Source organism: Panulirus ornatus, chromosome 58 (genome assembly GCF_036320965.1).
Source record: "Panulirus ornatus isolate Po-2019 chromosome 58, ASM3632096v1, whole genome shotgun sequence".
In the NCBI taxonomy this organism is placed as follows: domain Eukaryota; kingdom Metazoa; phylum Arthropoda; class Malacostraca; order Decapoda; family Palinuridae; genus Panulirus; species Panulirus ornatus.
The window spans coordinates 18,812,408-18,831,411 of record NC_092281.1 but is presented as its reverse complement, the minus strand read 5'-3'; the positions used below and the strand labels follow the sequence as shown (position 1 = coordinate 18,831,411).

At 40.7% G+C, this 19,004-nt stretch overlaps 1 protein-coding gene across 4 annotated transcripts in view; it reads right to left on the bottom strand.

Annotated features, from left to right (window-relative positions):
* The window catches only part of LOC139766611 (uncharacterized), a 55,942-nt gene that overhangs the window by 14,248 nt on the left and 22,690 nt on the right, over nt 1–19,004 (bottom strand). For 2 of the 4 annotated variants that reach the window (XM_071695471.1, XM_071695470.1), the window contains exons 6-8: nt 17,370–17,460; nt 9,871–9,921; nt 2,440–2,610 (exon numbers count right to left, since the gene is read on the bottom strand). In XM_071695471.1, coding sequence (XP_071551572.1) covers nt 2,440–2,610; nt 9,871–9,921; nt 17,370–17,460 — 313 coding nt within the window. The remainder of the gene's footprint in view (nt 1–2,439; nt 2,611–9,870; nt 9,922–17,369; nt 17,461–19,004) is intronic. The other 2 variants (XM_071695472.1, XM_071695473.1) reach the window with 1 other exon arrangement.

Sequence of the window (19,004 nt, the reverse complement as noted above, 5' to 3'; positions counted from 1 at the left end):
AAGTGAGCTCTGTAATATGAAATCAAGAAAAGTATTACACACAAAATAAAATTAAATGTTTTGATCTCTTTAGATACTGATGAAGAAGCAGAAGACACCGGTACAGCACATGGCTTACCTTCCATGACTGTAAAAGCAGTACTAGGTAATGCAGACGAGATTTAAGCAAGTATGCAATTTTTTTTTTTTTTTTTTTTTTTGCTTTGTCGCTGTCTCCCGCGTTTGCGAGGTAGCGCAAGGAAACAGACGAAAGAAATGGCCCAACCCACCCCCATACACATGCCTTGATTCAATCCACTGACAGCACGTCAACCCCAGTATACCACATCGATCCAATTCACTCTATTCTTTGCCCTCCTTTCACCCTCCTGCATGTTCAGGCCCCGATCACACAAAATCTTTTTCACTCCATCTTTCCACCTCCAATTTGGTCTCCCTCTTCTCCTCGTTCCCTCCACCTCCGACACATATATCCTCTTGGTCAATCTTTCCTCACTCATTCTCTCCATGTGACCAAACCATTTCAAAACACCCTCTTCTGCTCTCTTAACCACGCTCTTTTTATTTCCACACATCTCTCTTACCCTTACGTTACTTACTCGATCAAACCACCTCACACCACACATTGTCCTCAAACATCTCATTTCCAGCACATCCATCCTCCTGCGCACAACTCTATCCATAGTCCACGCCTCGCAACCATACAACATTGTTGGAACCACTATTCCTTCAAACATACCCATTTTTGCTTTCCGAGATAATGTTCTCGACTTCCACACATTCTTCAAGGCTCCCAGAATTTTCGCCCCCTCCCCCACCCTATGATCCACTTCCGCTTCCATGGTTCCATCCGCTGCCAGATCCACTCCCAGATATCTAAAACACTTCACTTCCTCCAGTTTTTCTCCATTCAAACTCACCTCCCAATTGAATTGACCCTCAACCCTACTGTACCTAATAACCTTGCTCTTATTCACATTTACTCTTAACTTTCTTCTTTCACACACTTTACCAAACTCAGTCACCAGCTTCTGCAGTTTCTCACATGAATCAGCCACCAGCGCTGTATCATCAGCGAACAACAACTGACTCACTTCCCAAGCTCTCTCATCCCCAACAGACTTCATACTTGCCCCTCTTTCCAAAACTCTTGCATTCACCTCCCTAACAACCCCATCCATAAACAAATTAAACAACCATGGAGACATCACACACCCCTGCCGCAAACCTACATTCACTGAGAACCAATCACTTTCCTCTCTTCCTACACGTACACATGCCTTACATCCTCGATAAAAACTTTGCAAAATGTGATACCATAATCTCTCTATCTATCTGTCTCTCTGATGCCCATTCCCTTCAGAAACTTCCTTAAGGGGATGCCCACAGCAAAAGACTCCCCATAACTGGTGAACTCCTGTGCCAATTCTTAGCCTTTATGCCTCATCCTAAACAGGCCACTCATGGGGGAATTCTAACAGTTTCCAGATGCTTCTTCTGTATACTTCTACCTAATGTTCCAACCTAATACCTCAACCTAATGCTCCCACCAACTACTTCTACCCAATGTTTCTACTTAATGTTCCTGTCCAATGTTCCTACCTACCACTTCTATCTACCACTCCTACCATTTTGCCAAAAGGAAGGGCTAGCATATTGTAATTACTGCTCACTGCAGGAAAATTAGGAGTTATGAAGAATGAGTTGTGTAACTTAAGTGGTGTCAAGTGTTATGTGTGACAAAGGAGAGGTTGCATATTTGTGGACAGAATGCCATCTGTCCATGTGTGGGTGGGACACAAAGAAAAGACAGCTACCTGGGTCAGGAGTGAAACCTGACGACTACTGAAGAGCTAGCTCACTAAGCAGCCATTACTAGCCTTCCTAATACCCATACAGGTAGTACTAGTAATACAACTCCCTGCTCAGTGGCTGCCTACCAACTACTACCAACCATGATACCATTACACACAATTATCATCAAACTGAAACATCAAGGGATGCCAGATGATTCTACATAACCAGTTCCACCTACAAGTTCACCTACATTTTCATTTCCTAACAATCTTGCCCTTCATTCCCTTAATCCTGTCACTTACCCCTACAGTTCAACCCACCTCCTTTAAGCAAGCTTCGCAACCATATCCAGTAAGAGCTCATGTTATTCATTCTGTAATTTTTAGCAAAATAACATCTATACTTGTACATTCACTGTACATCAACACATTTTGTCTTTCAAAGGAAAAAACATTTAAAAGGAGCATAGCCAGCTTGTATACATGGGTTCCTATAGGAAAAACATATTTGCTTAAAGTAGCACTTTATAAGAAAGCAGCCCATACATTAACTACATTCAACCTCTAAAATCAAGGTGTAATCAAACTAACTAATCTTGAATATAAGTTTTCATTAGTGATTCGTAAAACATCAAAAACTTACCAGCTTTTGCTAACATTTCCAGAGGCTCTTTCTTGGGTAGAGGTGAGTCATCATGCACAGGTGGTGTCACTTCCTCTGTATGGTTGGCATTAAGCACATCTGAAGCAACATCTTCAACACTTGGCAGCTCATCAAGGACCTTGCTCTCTGGTGTCTTCAACTCCAGTTGTGCTGCGTAATATCAATGGCAAAGAATTATTTTTAGGTTTCAAAAAATCAGCTCTGAAGGTAAATAATGTGCACAAGACAAGAGAACAGGTAGTGATGAATGAGAAGATGGAGTGAGTATTCTGAAGGTTTGCCTGAATGTGTTTGATGATAGAAAGGCAGATATAGGGTGCTTTGGTTGGGGTGGTGTGTGAAGTGAGAGGGTCAGGGACAATGGTTTGGTAAAGAGAGAAGAGGTAGTAAAAGCTTTGTGGAAGATAAAATCTGGCAAGGTGGCGGTTTGGATGGCACTGCAGTAGAATTTAATAAAAAGGGGGTGACTGTGTGGTTGACTGGTTGGTAAGGATTTTCAATGTATACATGGATCATGGTGAAGTGCCTGAGGATTGGCGAAATACATGCATAGTGCCAATGTACAAAGGCAAAGGGGATAAGGGTGAGTGGTCAAACTAAAGAGGCATAAGTTTGTTGAGTATTCCTGGGAAATTATATGGGAGGGTATTGACTGAGAGGATGAAGGCATGTACAGAGCATCAGATTGGGGAGGAGCACTGTAGTTTCAGAAGTGGTAGAGGATGTGTGGATCAGGTGTTTGCTTTGAAAAATGTGTGTGTGAGTAATACTTAGAAAAACAGATGGATTTGTATGTGGCATTTAAGGATCTGGAGAAGGCATATGATAGGGGTGATAGAGATGCTTTGTGGAAGGTCTTAAGAGTATATGGTGTGGGAGGTAAGTTGCTAGAAGGAGTGAAAAGTTTCTACCATGGATGTAAGGCATGTGTACGAGTAGGAAAAGAGGAGAGTGATTGGTTCCTAGTGAATGTCGGTCTGTGGCAGGGGTGTGTGATGTCTACATGGTTGTTTAATTTGTTTGTGGACGGGGTGGTTAGGGAGGTAAATGCAAGAGTTTTGGAGAGAGGGGTGAGTATGCAGTCTCTTGGCGTCTGGAGTGGGTAGTATTGCAGATGAACTTCTTAAGAAAGGCAGTGACTTTGTTGATGATTGGTTAGTTAATTTTTTAAAGTATGTAACGATCATGATGAGGAGCCTGAGGATAGGTGGAATGCATTTATCTATCTATCTATCTATATCTCTGATACCTGATCCCTTCAGGAAATCCCTCAATATGGCCATGGCAATAGTCTCCTTAACTAGTGAACTCCAGTGCCACTTCTTAGCCTTTAAAGGATCACCCTTATCAGGCCACTGGCAAAGGGCCAGTCTAGTGCAGGGAATGCATTTATAGTGCCATTTTATATAGGTACGTTGAAAAAAGTGAGTTGATTCTGCCTGGTATGTTGTATGGAAGAATGGTGATTGAAAGAGTGGTGGCATGCAAAAAGCATCAGACTGGGGAGGAACAATGTGGTTTCAGGAGTGGCACAGAATAGGTGGATCTGGTGTTGGCTTTGAAGAAACTTTCTGAGAAATACTTAGAAAAACAAGCGAATTTGTCAGTAACATTTAAAGATCAGGAGAAAGTAGATAGAGTTGATAAATATGTTATGAACATACAATGAGAAAGGAAAGTTATTAGAAGCAGACAAGAGCTTTTTCAAGAACATATGATGTGTGTGCAAGTAGGTAGAGTGGAGGGTAAGCAGCTTTAGGTGAAGGACAACATGTGGAGTAAGGAGTGCTTCCCTAAATACCTCCTATTCCTCACCCACTTCCTTAGCTTTCATCTATTCTCACCTTCTGCCATTCCACATTCAATCTCTCTAGGTTCTCACAATCCTCTTTTCCAAGCTCACACACTTTTACAGCCCCCTTCCCACACATATCATTACATCTTTTCCTAAAGCTCATACAAACCTTCATCCTCATCTCCACCAAGGACTAATCAGACATCTCACTAACTGCCCCTTTCGGTACATTCACATCCAAGAGTTTCTCATATGCACACCTATCAATTAATGAATAATCCAACAATGTCTCCTTTCCATCTTTCCTAATCCAGTGCATCCCTCTTTTTAAATCACGTCTTCTCAACGGCAAGTTCTTTTTCAGCACTGAGCTCTACAAGTCAAGCTGTCCACCATTTTTATTCACAAGTACCCCATACCCCCAATTATACCCACAACTGCCATACTGCCTACTCTCACATTTAATTCACCCATCACTAACCCTCAATTTCTCGCATAAACACTGCTGACATGCTCATGCAGCTCTTCCCAAAACATTCTGAGTCCTCACTTCCTTAATCATCTCATTTCTAGGTGCATAACCACAAATACTCACCCATCTCTTATTAAGCACTTCATTTTTTCCCACAGCAGTCTGGGGTTCTCACCTCTTAACATTCTTTCACACATTTCCACAACTCCTCCTTCAGCATCAGTGCTATCCCTTCCTTAGCTCTCATCCTCATATCAATACCTGACTTTACCCCTCAGTTACATTCCCAAATCATTCTTTCCCTTTGGGTGTTTCACTCAGAGATAGAACATCCCAGTTCCTCTCCTCAAACATACTATCTATCTATATCTTCTTTTCATCTCTGTTACATCCACACACTTTCAGATATCCCAGCCTGATCCTTTAAGGAGGATGATCACTCCTAACGTGGCTCTTTTTTCTTTTCCAACTTTTAAAAATCAAAGTTTCTTAACCATCATCCCATCCTTTTAGTCATAGAAAGTATTCTTTCTTCCACATCCCTAGGAGTAATGCCTATATACCTCTTTAAACTTCTCCCACATATGTAAGCAATGTCCCTAAATACCTCCAATTCATCATCCATACCCACAGATTCATTCATTCTTGCTTCTTGCCAGTCAACACTAAGTCTCTCTTAGTATGTGTTTTCACAAGCCTCTTTTTCAAGCTCACCCACTTTCACAACCCTCTTCCCACCCATATCATTTCCACATTTCCCAAAGCCTTTACAAACCTTCATCCTCACCTCTAAGTAATGTTCAGACATCCCACCCCTCTCAGCACATTCACATCCAATAGTCTCCCCTTTGCATGCCTATCAATTACTACATAATCCAAAAATCTTATATTACTTGTATAGTCAAACACATTTCAAACTACTCAACAGTATTCAATAATGTACTACGGACAAAATATGAAAAGCAGAATCTGAAAATACAAGCAAAATCTCCCTAAAACCCACTCCAACCAGGACAGGATGAATAAAGGCTATTATTCCTTATTTGAGGGTTAACAGACAAGTGATTTGAGAGTCAGACTGCAGCCTTTAAGTCAGTTAGATATGAAAATCAAAAATGCATACCTGGACTCAATCTACTTTGGTTGTACTGCAAGTAAAAAGTGTTTTCCAGCGAGGTTGTATAATAAGAGTACAATGTAATCAAACTTCCTACTCCAAAAGAGTTCATCCTTTCCTGCTACTCAATGAAGCACAGCCTTTAAGCTTCAGGAGTCCCTGGAGCAGGGGTCCTGAGGTTATATAACATATACATTTCTTTTCTTTCTTTCATACTATTCGCCATTTCCCGCATTAGCGAGGTAGCGTTAAGAACAGAGGACTGGGCCTTAAGAGGGAATATCCTCACCTGGCCCCCTTCTCTGTTCCTTCTTTTGGAAAATTAAAAAAAAAACGAGAGGGGAGGATTTCCAGCCACCCGCTCCCTCCCCTTTTAGTCGCCTTCTACGACACGCAGGGAATACGTGGGAAGTAGTCTTTCTCCCCTATCCCCAGGGATAAACAAGATAAGTCACACAAAAGTCGTGCAATTCACCAGTAAATTCTAGCATAACCACAGTATGGCAGATAAGATCTTTTTCCAATAAATCAACTTTATTTTTGGTTATCATATAACAACACTAGAGCAACCATACATTAGAGTAGGAAAGTAAACAAGAAAATCCTTTAAAGTAGAATAAAATTCTTCATTAGTCATAGTCACTTCCCTCCCAGGCCATGTTTCATTCTGAGGTAAAACCTTTCCAACATGATAGTTCAGGATATAAAGCACTACACAATAGCTTTCATTAAAGATAAATAACATTAAGTTATACAAAGGGAGGATCATGGTTTGTCTCAACAAAAAGAATCATAAAGATTTAGTTTCTTGTATTTACCAGAATTTTAATGAGGATGCTCAATAGTTTTACGAACCATTTACAATACCATCCTACGTCTTGAAAAAGCTAGCTCACCATGTCGATATGGCTGACACTCTTTGCACAGGAAACAGTGTGTAGGATGCTGCCCATTATTTACTCAGCTCTTTTTGTTCACAGGAAGCCACCCACTAAAAATTAAAAGTATAGCTGCTGTCCCATATACATATATAACATTTATATATATTTATATATATATATCCCTGGGGATAGGGGAGAAAGAATACTTCCCACGTATTCCCTGCGTGTCGTAGAAGGCGACTAAAAGGGGAGGGAGCGGGGGGCTGGAAATCCTCCCCTCTCAATTTTTTTTAATTTTCCAAAAGAAGGAACAGAGAAGGGTGCCAGGTGAGGATATTCCCTCAGTGGCCCAATTCTCTGTTCTTAACGCTACCTCGCTAACGTGGGAAATGGCGAATAGTTTGAAAAAAAAAAAAATATATATATATTTATTTTGCTTTGTCGCTGTCTCCCGCGTTTGCGAGGTAGCGCAAGGAAACAGACGAAAGAAATGGCCCAACCCACCCCATACACATGTATATACATACACGTCCACACACGCAAATATACATACCTATACATCTCAATGTACACATATATATACACCCACAGACACATACCTATATACCCATGCACACAATTCACACTGTCTGCCTTTGTTCATTCCCATCGCCACCTCGCCACACATGGAATACCATCCCCCTCCCCCCTCATGTGTGCAAGGTAGCACTAGGAAAAGAAAACAAAGGCCCCATTCGTTCACACTCAGTCTCTAGCTGTCATGCAATAATGCCCGAAACCACAGCTCCCTTTCCACATCCAGGCCCCACACAACTTTCCATGGTTTATCCCAGACGCTTCACATGCCCTGATTCAATCCACTGACAGCACGTCAACCCCGGTATACCACATCGATCCAATTCACTCTATTCCTTGCCTGCCTTTCACCCTCCTGCATGTTCAGGCCCCGATCACTCAAAATCTTTTTCACTCCATCTTTCCACCTCCAATTTGGTCTCCCACTTCTCCTCGTTCCCTCCACCTCCGACACATATATCCTCTTGGTCAATCTTTCCTCACTCATTCTCTCCATGTGCCCAAACCATTTCAAAACACCCTCTTCTGCTCTCTCAACCACGCTCTTTTTATTTCCACACATCTCTCTTACCCTTACATTACTTACTCGATCAAACCACCTCACATCACACATTGTCCTCAAACATCTCATTTCCAGCACATCCACCCTCCTGCGCACAACTCTATCCATAGCCCACGCCTAGCATCCATGCATACATATATACATATATACATACATACATATATACATATATATGTATATATATATCCTCCCTAGGGATAGTGGAGAAAGAATACTTCCCATGTATTCCCTGCGTGTCGTAGAAGGCGACTAAAAGGGAAGGGAGCAGGGGGGCTGGAAATCTTCCCCTCACTTTTTTTTTTTTAATTTTCCAAAGGAAGGAACAGAGAAGGGGGCCGGGTGAGGATGTTTCCTCAGAGGCCCAGTCCTCTGTTTTTAATGCTACCTCGCTGAGGCGGGAAATGGTGAATAGTATGAAAGAAAAAGAATATTTTATTTTTATTATACTTTGTCGCTGTCTCCCGCGTTTGCGAGGTAGCGCAAGGAAACAGACGAAAGAAATGGCCCAACTCCCCCCATACACATGTATATACATACGTCCACACACGCAAATATACATACCTACACAGCTTTCCATGGCTTACCCCAGACGCTTCACATGCCTTGATTCAATCCACTGACAGCACGTTAACCCCGGTATACCACATCGCTCCAATTCACTCTATTCCTTGCCCTCCTTTCACCCTCCTGCATGCTCAGGCCCCGATCACACAAAATCTTTTTCACTCCATCTTTCCACCTCCAATTTGGTCTCCCTCTTCTCCTTGTTCCCTCCACCTCCGACACATATATCCTCTTGGTCAATCTTTCCTCACTCATCCTCTCCATGTGCCCAAACCACTTCAAAACACCCTCTTCTGCTCTCTCAACCACGCTCTTTTTATTTCCACACATCTCTCTTACCCTTACGTTACTCACTCGATCAAACCACCTCACACCACACATTGTCCTCAAACATCTCATTTCCAGCACATCCATCCTCCTGCGCACAACTCTATCCATAGCCCACGCCTCGCAACCATACAACATTGTTGGAACCACTATTCCTTCAAACATACCCATTTTTGCTTTCCGAGATAATGTTCTCGACTTCCACACATTCTTCAAGGCCCCCAGAATTTTCGCCCCCTCCCCCACCCTATGATCCACTTCCGCTTCCATGGTTCCATCCGCTGCCAGATCCACTCCCAGATATCTAAAACACTTCACTTCCTCCAGTTTTTCTCCATTCAAACTCACCTCCCAATTGACTTGAAAGAAAAAGAAAAGATATATATATATATATTTTATCATTACTTATTATACTTTGTTGCTGTCTCCCACGTTAGCACAAGGAAACAGACAAAAGAATGGCCCAATCCACCCACATACACATGTATATACATAAACACCCACACACGCACATATACATACCTATACATTTCAACATATACATACATATACACACACAGACATGTACATATATACACATGTACATATACATACATGCTGCCTTCATCCATTTCCTCTACCACCCTGCCACACATGAAATGGCACCCCCCTCCCCCCACGTGCACGCGAGGAAGCACTAGGAAAAGACAACAAAGACTACATTCGTTCACACTCAGTCTCTAGCTGTCATGTGTAATGCACCGAAATCCATTCCTGGTGCCACCCCACCCTGTCCCACATGAAACAGCATTAATGAGATGGCCTCCATTGCCTGAGCCTTCTCAGCTAACATAAAAAAAAAAGTAATGTTCTATATCCTCTCATTTCAAGTACTTAAGAGAAACCCATAGCAGAAATGCCAGCTGTACAAAATAGAGCAGTGAGTAGTTACAAAGATTTGCGAACTGCACAGCCCAAAAACGCTTACAGCAAGTCATTGTGTCAGTTATATGAAAGGAATACAAAGTGCTATAAGAGAGGACTGGGAGTGTCAACATTTCCATTTAATAAAAGTGAGAAATAGCTATAAAGACAACAAAAGACCAATACTATTAAACTCAACAGTAAAGTGCTCACCATCAGAACCATTCTGTGAACCTATTTCCTGCTCCTCAAATTCAGCTAAACCTGGTGAAAAGAGGTAAGTCAACATTAGTAAAATATCTAAAAATCAACACGGGAGAGGACATTGTATTTAGTCACCAAGTGAGAGGATAATAGTAAAAGATCTCATGCAAAAACACTTCAGAGAATGTGTTATTCAACTGTTACTTAATCATACGAAACTGAAAAGCCAAATATGGACTGAGCAAAAAGCTCTTTTATCGAATGCTCTTTTTATATTAGGGAACTGCAGTATATTCATATAAAAGTGTGGAAAAATTAACATCTAAGTTATGGTCATAACACACACATAATATACAAAATCTAAACAAATTATCAATTTACTACTATAAAGGTTACTAAAAATACCTTATAACTGAATGCCTTTAGTAGTCATATAATTACACCACTGGAGTTCTGCCAGTATATCGTATTAACCCTTTGGGCATGGCATGTGGGCATAACCACCCTGACATATATAATAAGTACGACAAGCAGGTACATTCCACAGCCAACAATAAAATTTTCCATTAGTGGCGACATGAGGGCATCTTCTATCATCCTTTAAATCCCTGCCACACATATGTAGATGCTGCCATCTGTTGAGCTGCTATGCAACTGCTTGCTTTGTTGATGGGTGGGTGGGACACCATGACGTAAGAAGGTATATGAATTACTATCATTCTTAATAATATAATTATTGTTTTTGTAAGTTATACCCTGCATATGTAATCAGCAGCATGATATCTATGATCTGATATACCAATATTTCCTGTGTGGAAGGGTAGTGACAGGAGTGAATGAAGGCAAGTATGAGTATCTCCATGTGTATATATGTCTGTGTATGTATATGTATGTACATGTTGATATGTATATGTATGTATATGTGCATTCATGTGTGTATGTTATATATAAAATACCTCACACACATGAGGGGGGAGGGTGTTGTTATTCCATGTGTGGCGAGGTGGCGATGAGAATAAATGAAGGCAGAGTATGAATTATGTATATGTCTGTGTGTGTATATATATGTGTACATTGAGATGTATAGGTATGTATATTTGCGTGTGTGGACGTGTACGTATATACATGTGTATGTGGGGGGAGTTGGGCCATTCTTTCGTCTGTTTCCTTGCGCTACCTCGCTAACGCGGGAGACAGCGACAAAGCAAATATAAATATATATATATATATATATATATATATATATATATATATATATATATATATATATTTTTTTTTTTTTTTTTTTTTTTATACTTTGTCGCGGTCTCCCGCGTTTGCGAGGTAGCGCAAGGAAACAGACGAAAGAAATGGCCCAACCCCCCCCCCCCATACACATGTACATACGTCCACACACGCAAATATACATACCTACACAGCTTTCCATGGTTTACCCCAGACGCTTCACATGCCTTGATTCAATCCACTGACAGCACGTCAACCCCTGTATACCACATCGCTCCAATTCACTCTATTCCTTGCCCTCCTTTCACCCTCCTGCATGTTCAGGCCCCGATCACACAAAATCTTTTTCACTCCATCTTTCCACCTCCAATTTGGTCTCCCTCTTCTCCTCGTTCCCTCCACCTCCGACACATATATCCTCTTGGTCAATCTTTCCTCACTCATTCTCTCCATGTGCCCAAACCATTTCAAAACACCCTCTTCTGCTCTCTCAACCACGCTCTTTTTATTTCCACACATCTCTCTTACCCTTACGTTACTCACTCGCTCAAACCACCTCACACCACACATTGTCCTAAAACATCTCATTTCCAGCACATCCATCCTCCTGCGCACATCTCTATCCATAGCCCACGCCTCGCAACCATACAACATTGTTGGAACCACTATTCCTTCAAACATACCCATTTTTGCTTTCCGAGATAATGTTCTCGACTTCCACACATTTTTCAAGGCTCCCAAAATTTTCGCCCCCTCCCCCACCCTATGATCCACTTCCGCTTCCATGGTTCCATCCGCTGACAGATCCACTCCCAGATATCTAAAACACTTCACTTCCTCCAGTTTTTCTCCATTCAAACTCACCTCCCAATTGACTTGACCCTCACCCCTACTGTACCTAATAACCTTGCTCTTATTCACATTTACTCTTAACTTTCTTCTTCCACACACTTTACCAAACTCAGTCACCAGCTTCTGCAGTTTCTCACATGAATCAGCCACCAGCGCTGTATCATCAGCGAACAACAACTGACTCACTTCCCAAGCTCTCTCATCCCCAACAGACTTCATACTTGCCCCTCTTTCCAGGACTCTTGCATTTACCTCCCTAACAACCCCATCCATAAACAAATTAAACAACCATGGAGACATCACACACCCCTGCCGCAAACCTACATTCACTGAGAACCAATCACTTTCCTCTCTTCCTACACGTACACATGCCTTACATCCTCGATAAAAACTTTTCACTGCTTCTAACAACTTGCCTCCCACACCATATATTCTTAATACCTTCCACAGAGCATCTCTATCAACTCTATCATATGCCTTCTCCAGATCCATAAATGCTACATACAAATCCATTTGCTTTTCTAAGTATTTCTCACATACATTCTTCAAAGCAAACACCTGATCCACACATCCTCTACCACTTCTGAAACCGCACTGCTCTTTCCCAATCTGATGCTCTGTACATGCCTTCACCCTCTCAATCAATACCCTCCCATATAATTTACCAGGAATACTCAACAAACTTATACCTCTGTAATTTGAGCACTCACTCTTATCCCCTTTGCCTTTGTACAATGGCACTATGCACGCATTCCGCCAATCCTCAGGCACCTCACCATGAGTCATACATACATTAAATAACCTTACCAACCAGTCAACAATACAGTCACCCCCCTTTTTAATAAATTCCACTGCAATACCATCCAAACCTGCTGCCTTGCCGGCTTTCATCTTCCGCAAAGCTTTTACTACCTCTTCTCTGTTTACCAAATCATTTTCCCTAACCCTCTCACTTTGCACACCACCTCGACCAAAACACCCTATATCTGCCACTCTGTCATCAGACACATTCAACAAACCTTCAAAATACTCATTCCATCTCCTTCTCACATCACCGCTACTTGTTATCACCTCCCCATTTACGCCCTTCACTGAAGTTCCCATTTGCTCCCTTGTCTTACGCACCCTATTTACCTCCTTCCAGAACATCTTTTTATTCTCCCTAAAATTTACTGATATATATATATATATATATATATATATATATATATATATGTGTGCACCAGGGCATATGAAGCATCTGGGGTGAACCATGGAAGTTTGTGGGGCCTGGATGTGGAAAGGGAGCTGTGGTTTCGGTGCCTTACACATGACAGCTCGAGACTTGAGTGTGCATGAATGTGGCCTTTGGTGTCTTTTCCTAGGAGTACCTTGCACGCGAGTGGGGGAGGGGGTGGTATTTCACGTGTGACGGGGTGGTTATGGGAATGGATAAAGGCAGCAAGTATGAATATGTACATGTGTATATATGTATATGTCTGTGTATGTACATGTCTGTATGCATTGAAATGTATAGGTATGTATATGTGCGTGTGAGGGCGTTTATGTATATACATGTGTATGTGGGTGGGTTGGGCCATTCTTTCGTCTGTTTTCTTGCACTACCTCGCTAATTCGGGAAACAGTGACTAAGTATAATATATATAAATATGTGTCTGTGTGTGTAAATGAGTGGATAGGCCATTCTTTGTCTGTTTCCTGGCGCTACCTCACTGATGCAGGAAACAGCGATTAAGTATAATGATAATAATAATAAAGGAACAGAGAAGGGGACCAAGTGAGGATATTCCTTCTAAGGCTCAGTCCTCTGTTCATAACGCTACCTCACTAATGCAGGAAATGGCGAATATGTATGTATCCCAATTCTTTCTATATAACTCCCTTTGAACACTTTTTGAGTATTTTTTCTATTTGTGAGTAGTTTATGAATGTTCTAGTATTCTCTGATATCAATATATATGTACTATATCCTTTTATAGGTAGATGTGGGCCTGTGGTGAGTCTTGGACAGTACAAAGCAAAGTAAACTGTTTGTTTACATTCTATCAGCTGTGTGGCACTGCCATAAAGTTAGGTTACATTAAACTGTCACATTTTTTATAAACTACATGTGTTTGAAAATTTCTGTGCCAGATTTGGGAAATATATCAAAAGTTCAAGATGAAAAAGCAATAGAAAATGTGGTAATATGAATTTCATTTTTGCTGGATAATTGACACTTTTCAAGAATTGGCATGAATCTAATTATGTACCCATTTTGTCTACATAAGAATGTAAAAACACTGTGAGAATGTAGCAAGAAGTAGTACCATACTCATCTGTTGGGTGTGGTCATTATAATGGAAAGACAGCTACCAAACATGAGTATCATCTGTTTCCAGGTGTACTGGAAGAATGGTGGTAAAAAGATGGTGGCAAATGCACAACATGCAAAGTGTGTCCTGTGATTTGTTAGGTGTGAGAATGTAACAGTAGTGCAACAAGAGTACCCATACTGCTTGGTATGAGAATGTGATAGTGGTGCAGTGTGAGTATTGCCAAATGTATGGTGTTCAAAAAGCTCCTAAATATGACTCCACATGCAGTTGTATTACAGATAAGAAGACAAAGGGTACCTTTCTGAACCACACATAGGTGGTTGTTATCATTGACCTGAGACAGAAGCCACTGTTGCGACATATATGACATAATGATAAGAAGCCCCTGCAAGTGCTTGAAAAGACTGTCTCTTGAGGTTGATGGAGGTCTATGCTTTACTGACCAACATGTTTAATGACAGCTGGTGTGGTTGTGGGGGAACATTGCTTGTCCTCCAAATTCACCAGTTTAATGCTGCCTGATTTCTTTGTGTGAGGGGTTTGTGAAGAACTTTGTGTATGCTCAATGACCCAAGGAAATTGATCATCTGAAGAACATAATTGCTGTAATTTACAGGCAAATCACACCAGTGATGCTGATCAACATGTAGCAAGAGTTGGCTTGTCATTATGAACTCTGTCGTGTCCATAATGGAGGTCATATTGAATCCTAATTGGTTTGTCACAATCTCCCATCTTTGTAGGTAATATGTGCCAAACATCGAACAATATATGTGTCCATTTCAGAAATTTTCACTTATACATGACTCAAATGGATCAACCTGCATTATCACCTTCTCTCATACCAAACTAAAGTTAGCACTTTAGATGATAAGAAATAATTGCAAATATTTCATGAGTATCTGATTTAAACATTTCATGTTATGATCAAGGTCAAATTGCAGTTTACATCATGACTCCCAGTGCTAGACAACAGACTGGAAGATGGATGGATGCATGCATGGATGGCGTAAAGAAGACAGAAGGATGGACAGAAGTACAATGACAATGAGAAACAAAGCAATCACTAAGTGTCTGCTATGTTACAGAGGCAACACTAAAAACAATCAGACTGCCATCTGCTGTGCTACACAACTGAAACAAAATGGTGCCAAAGTAAATGTTGTTTCCAAAATAACTTGTCTACCAACAGGATCAAGGAAGGCTTCAGGTTTCATCTAACAGGATATAAAAGACAGGCAACTACAGCACCGTCAAGTCAATGACAAATCTGTGTTAACATGGTTTAATAAATAATAAGGCCTAACAAAAGAGAGAAAGGAATTTAGGGAGCTAATTGTTCTTCCTTTAAACAATGCCCCTCCCGAATGAGACATGGATGTTGCCTCTTTTCCTTAAACTCAATCTAACTGAAGATGAGAGGATGATTGAGAAAAAGCATGAATTGTTGAACTTTAGCCTACTAACATTTCTTTCTACCCTATCATCATTGAATTAATACAAACTATATTTAAGGACATCCATACATTGAAAATATAGCAACACTCATACAGATATTCCACACACCCTCTGTCCACTCGCACTTTCACCTATAATCCCAATTCCACTTCATTTGCATCATCCATTACAATGGGCTTCTTCCCTGGATCAAGTTCAGCCATACTTGCACGCACTCTGAAGGCATTCTTAGCCACCTTCATCAATGCACGGAACCTATGCAAATACTACTACATTCTGAACCTGCTAGGGTAGGGCTAAAGACCCCAGTTTTGTGGACTTGATTCTTATGAGATGCATGTGTGCATGTGATCTACCTCATGTACACAGGAAAGCATTTCTATATAACAAACTAACGGACATGTAATCTCTCACTTTAATTTCTACCTCATCATTCATGCTCATACTTACCATCAACCATCATAGGCTGAAAACTTTCATCAAATCAATAAAATGCAAGCCATCCATAAAAGACACTGAAGTAAAACTGAGACAATTGGAATAAAAACCAACAGCCCAAGAAAGTATTCCCTGTCTGTACTGAAGAAATTCTTCCTTACACAATCTCTACCATTTACATCTTCACTTCTCTCACTTACAAAACAGACAACTACCAAACAAATTTATGGGGCCAATACTGCTGAAGCAAAAGTTACTAAGCCTCTAGATCACTTACACTTTTACTTGTGGTCACCGTTTTACTGGCTGCATTGCCAGAATCTGATAGCCACAAGATCCTGACACACCTAAATGCTGCTGCATGCTTGCTCACACCCCTGCTTGGCCTAGGCAAACAGGGATACACCTTCCAGAACTGGTGGGCATGACACTCTGTGTACACATAACCTCAGGGACAGCAAGTTCCACCTATATCCTAACCAAGAAATATCAAAAACCCTTTCTCAATGATGTGCATAGTGTCATTTGCCAGATATATATGGAATCATCAATCAGCAAGGGGATGACATTTACACTGCAGGCCAACTCAGTAAACACTTTAAGCACATGCCACTGCTAGCTGAACTTCCAGTGAAGGTGAAATGCCTAATAAATCTAACATTGGGTTAATTTTCAGAACCTTTAACCAGTGAGTGCAACTTATGAAGCACTTTCAAAATCAGTACAGCATAACTGCTCACTCCATTAAAAATTTATTACACTTACTGGCAAAGTGTATATTTACTAAGAGGTATTGAGGAAAGACCACCAGTACTTAAGCACTTACCATCTGAAGTCTGGTGCTAGTGGTAAATGACTACTCATCAATATGAGCTGTTATCTTTCTAGAAAAAATAATTTTGAGTGATTATAGTGTGGCAAAAATGGGTGGGTGGTATTACTTGACATACTGTTTCAAACTGTTAGTTCTGTTAAGAAGTCTTCCAACACGGAAAATTCTCAAAGAAGCTTGGCAGAGATCCAATCCATTTACTTAACACACAATATAAAAATAAGAACTTCAAGTAATATTAAGCAACACTGTTGGACCTCTGTAATCATTATTAATAAGCATATTCACACTTTCATTGAGTAAAAAAGGAGCTTTTAAGGGTAGCACTCTGATTTAAGTGTGGACGACAACCCATTCAATAAAGAGAAACAAACAATTTAAATTACCAGGAAGAGTTCCATCACCAATAGGCCCCCGAAGTGAGCTGGGCACAAGCTGTTCCTGAGAGGTCTCCTCCAAACTGCCAAGATCACCACCCTGAGTAAATCAATATGCAAATTAGATATACAGTAAATCATTCAGCATTAATGAGATTATTGCTTTGAGCTCTTCCAAAATACTGTGCATAGCCACAGCCAATCTATATATTTCAGCTTCTTTATTTCACATGCTATAAGAAGGATATGAATGATTCACGTGGTTTCAACTACTCAAGGAATTTGAATTCTTAAGCAAATAAACATTACAGCTTAACAATAATTTTCTAAAGACTGACAATGTCACTTAGTATGGAATATAAAATGTATTAATTTTCAGTGCTTCCAAAACCAGCTTATTTCTCTCTCAGAAGCTCTCCCTGATCTTAACATATCATTTTTATCTTTTATTACTATAAATAATTGCTGTTCCCTCGTCAGCGAAGTAGCGCCAGGAAATGGATGAAAAATGGCCCATCCACTCATAGACATATACATATAAATGCCTATACATGCAAATATACATACATATACATATCAATATATACACATATACATACACAGACATATACATATATGAATATATACACAAGTATATATACACAAGCAAGTATGAATAAACTTGCTTGCCTTCAATCCATTCCTGGTGCCCTGCGTCAGCAAGGTAGCAAAAAAAAAAGGGGGGGGGGGGAGACATACATTCACACTCAGTCTCTGGCTGCCATGTGTAATGCACCAAAACCACACCTCCCTATCCACATCCAGGCCTCACAGATCTTTCCATGGCTGATCCAAGACTTTTCACATGCTGCAGTTCAGTCTATTGACAGCACATTGACCCCAGTATACCACATCATTCCAATTCACTCCATTCCTTGCAAGCATCTCACCCTCCTGTATGTTCAGGCACTGATCACTCAAAATCATTTTCACCCCATCCTTCCATCTCCAATTTGGTCACCCGCTTTTCCTTGTTCACTTCATCTCTGACACATATATCCTCTTTGTCAACCTTTCCCACTCATTTTCTTTCCTCACTCATTTTCTCCATATGTCCAAACTATTTCAACACACCCTCTTCTGCTCTCTCAACCACACTCTTTATATTATCACACATCTCTCTTACCCTTTCATTACTTACTCGATCAAACAACCTCACACCACATATTGGCCCAAAACATTTCATTTCCAACACATCGATCCTCCTCTGAAAAACCCCATCCATAGCCCATGCATCACAACCACATGATAATGTTGGAACTTCTATTCCTTCAACCATACCCATTTTTGCTCTCTGAGATAATGTTCTCTCTTTCCACACATTCTTCACCTCTCCCAGAACTTTCACTCCCTCCCCACTTTATGACTCGCTTCCACTTCCATGGTTCCATTCACTGCTACATCCACTCCCAGATATCTAAAACACTTCACTTCCTCCAATTTTTCTCCATTCAAATTCACATCCCTTCCTGCATTACTTTCAACAACAAGAAACAGGGCAAGGAGCCAAGTAAGGAATTTTCCCTATAAGGCGCAGTCATATGTTCTTAATGCTATCTCCCTCACATGGGAAATGGCAAGAATGTATGAAAAAAAAAAAAATAA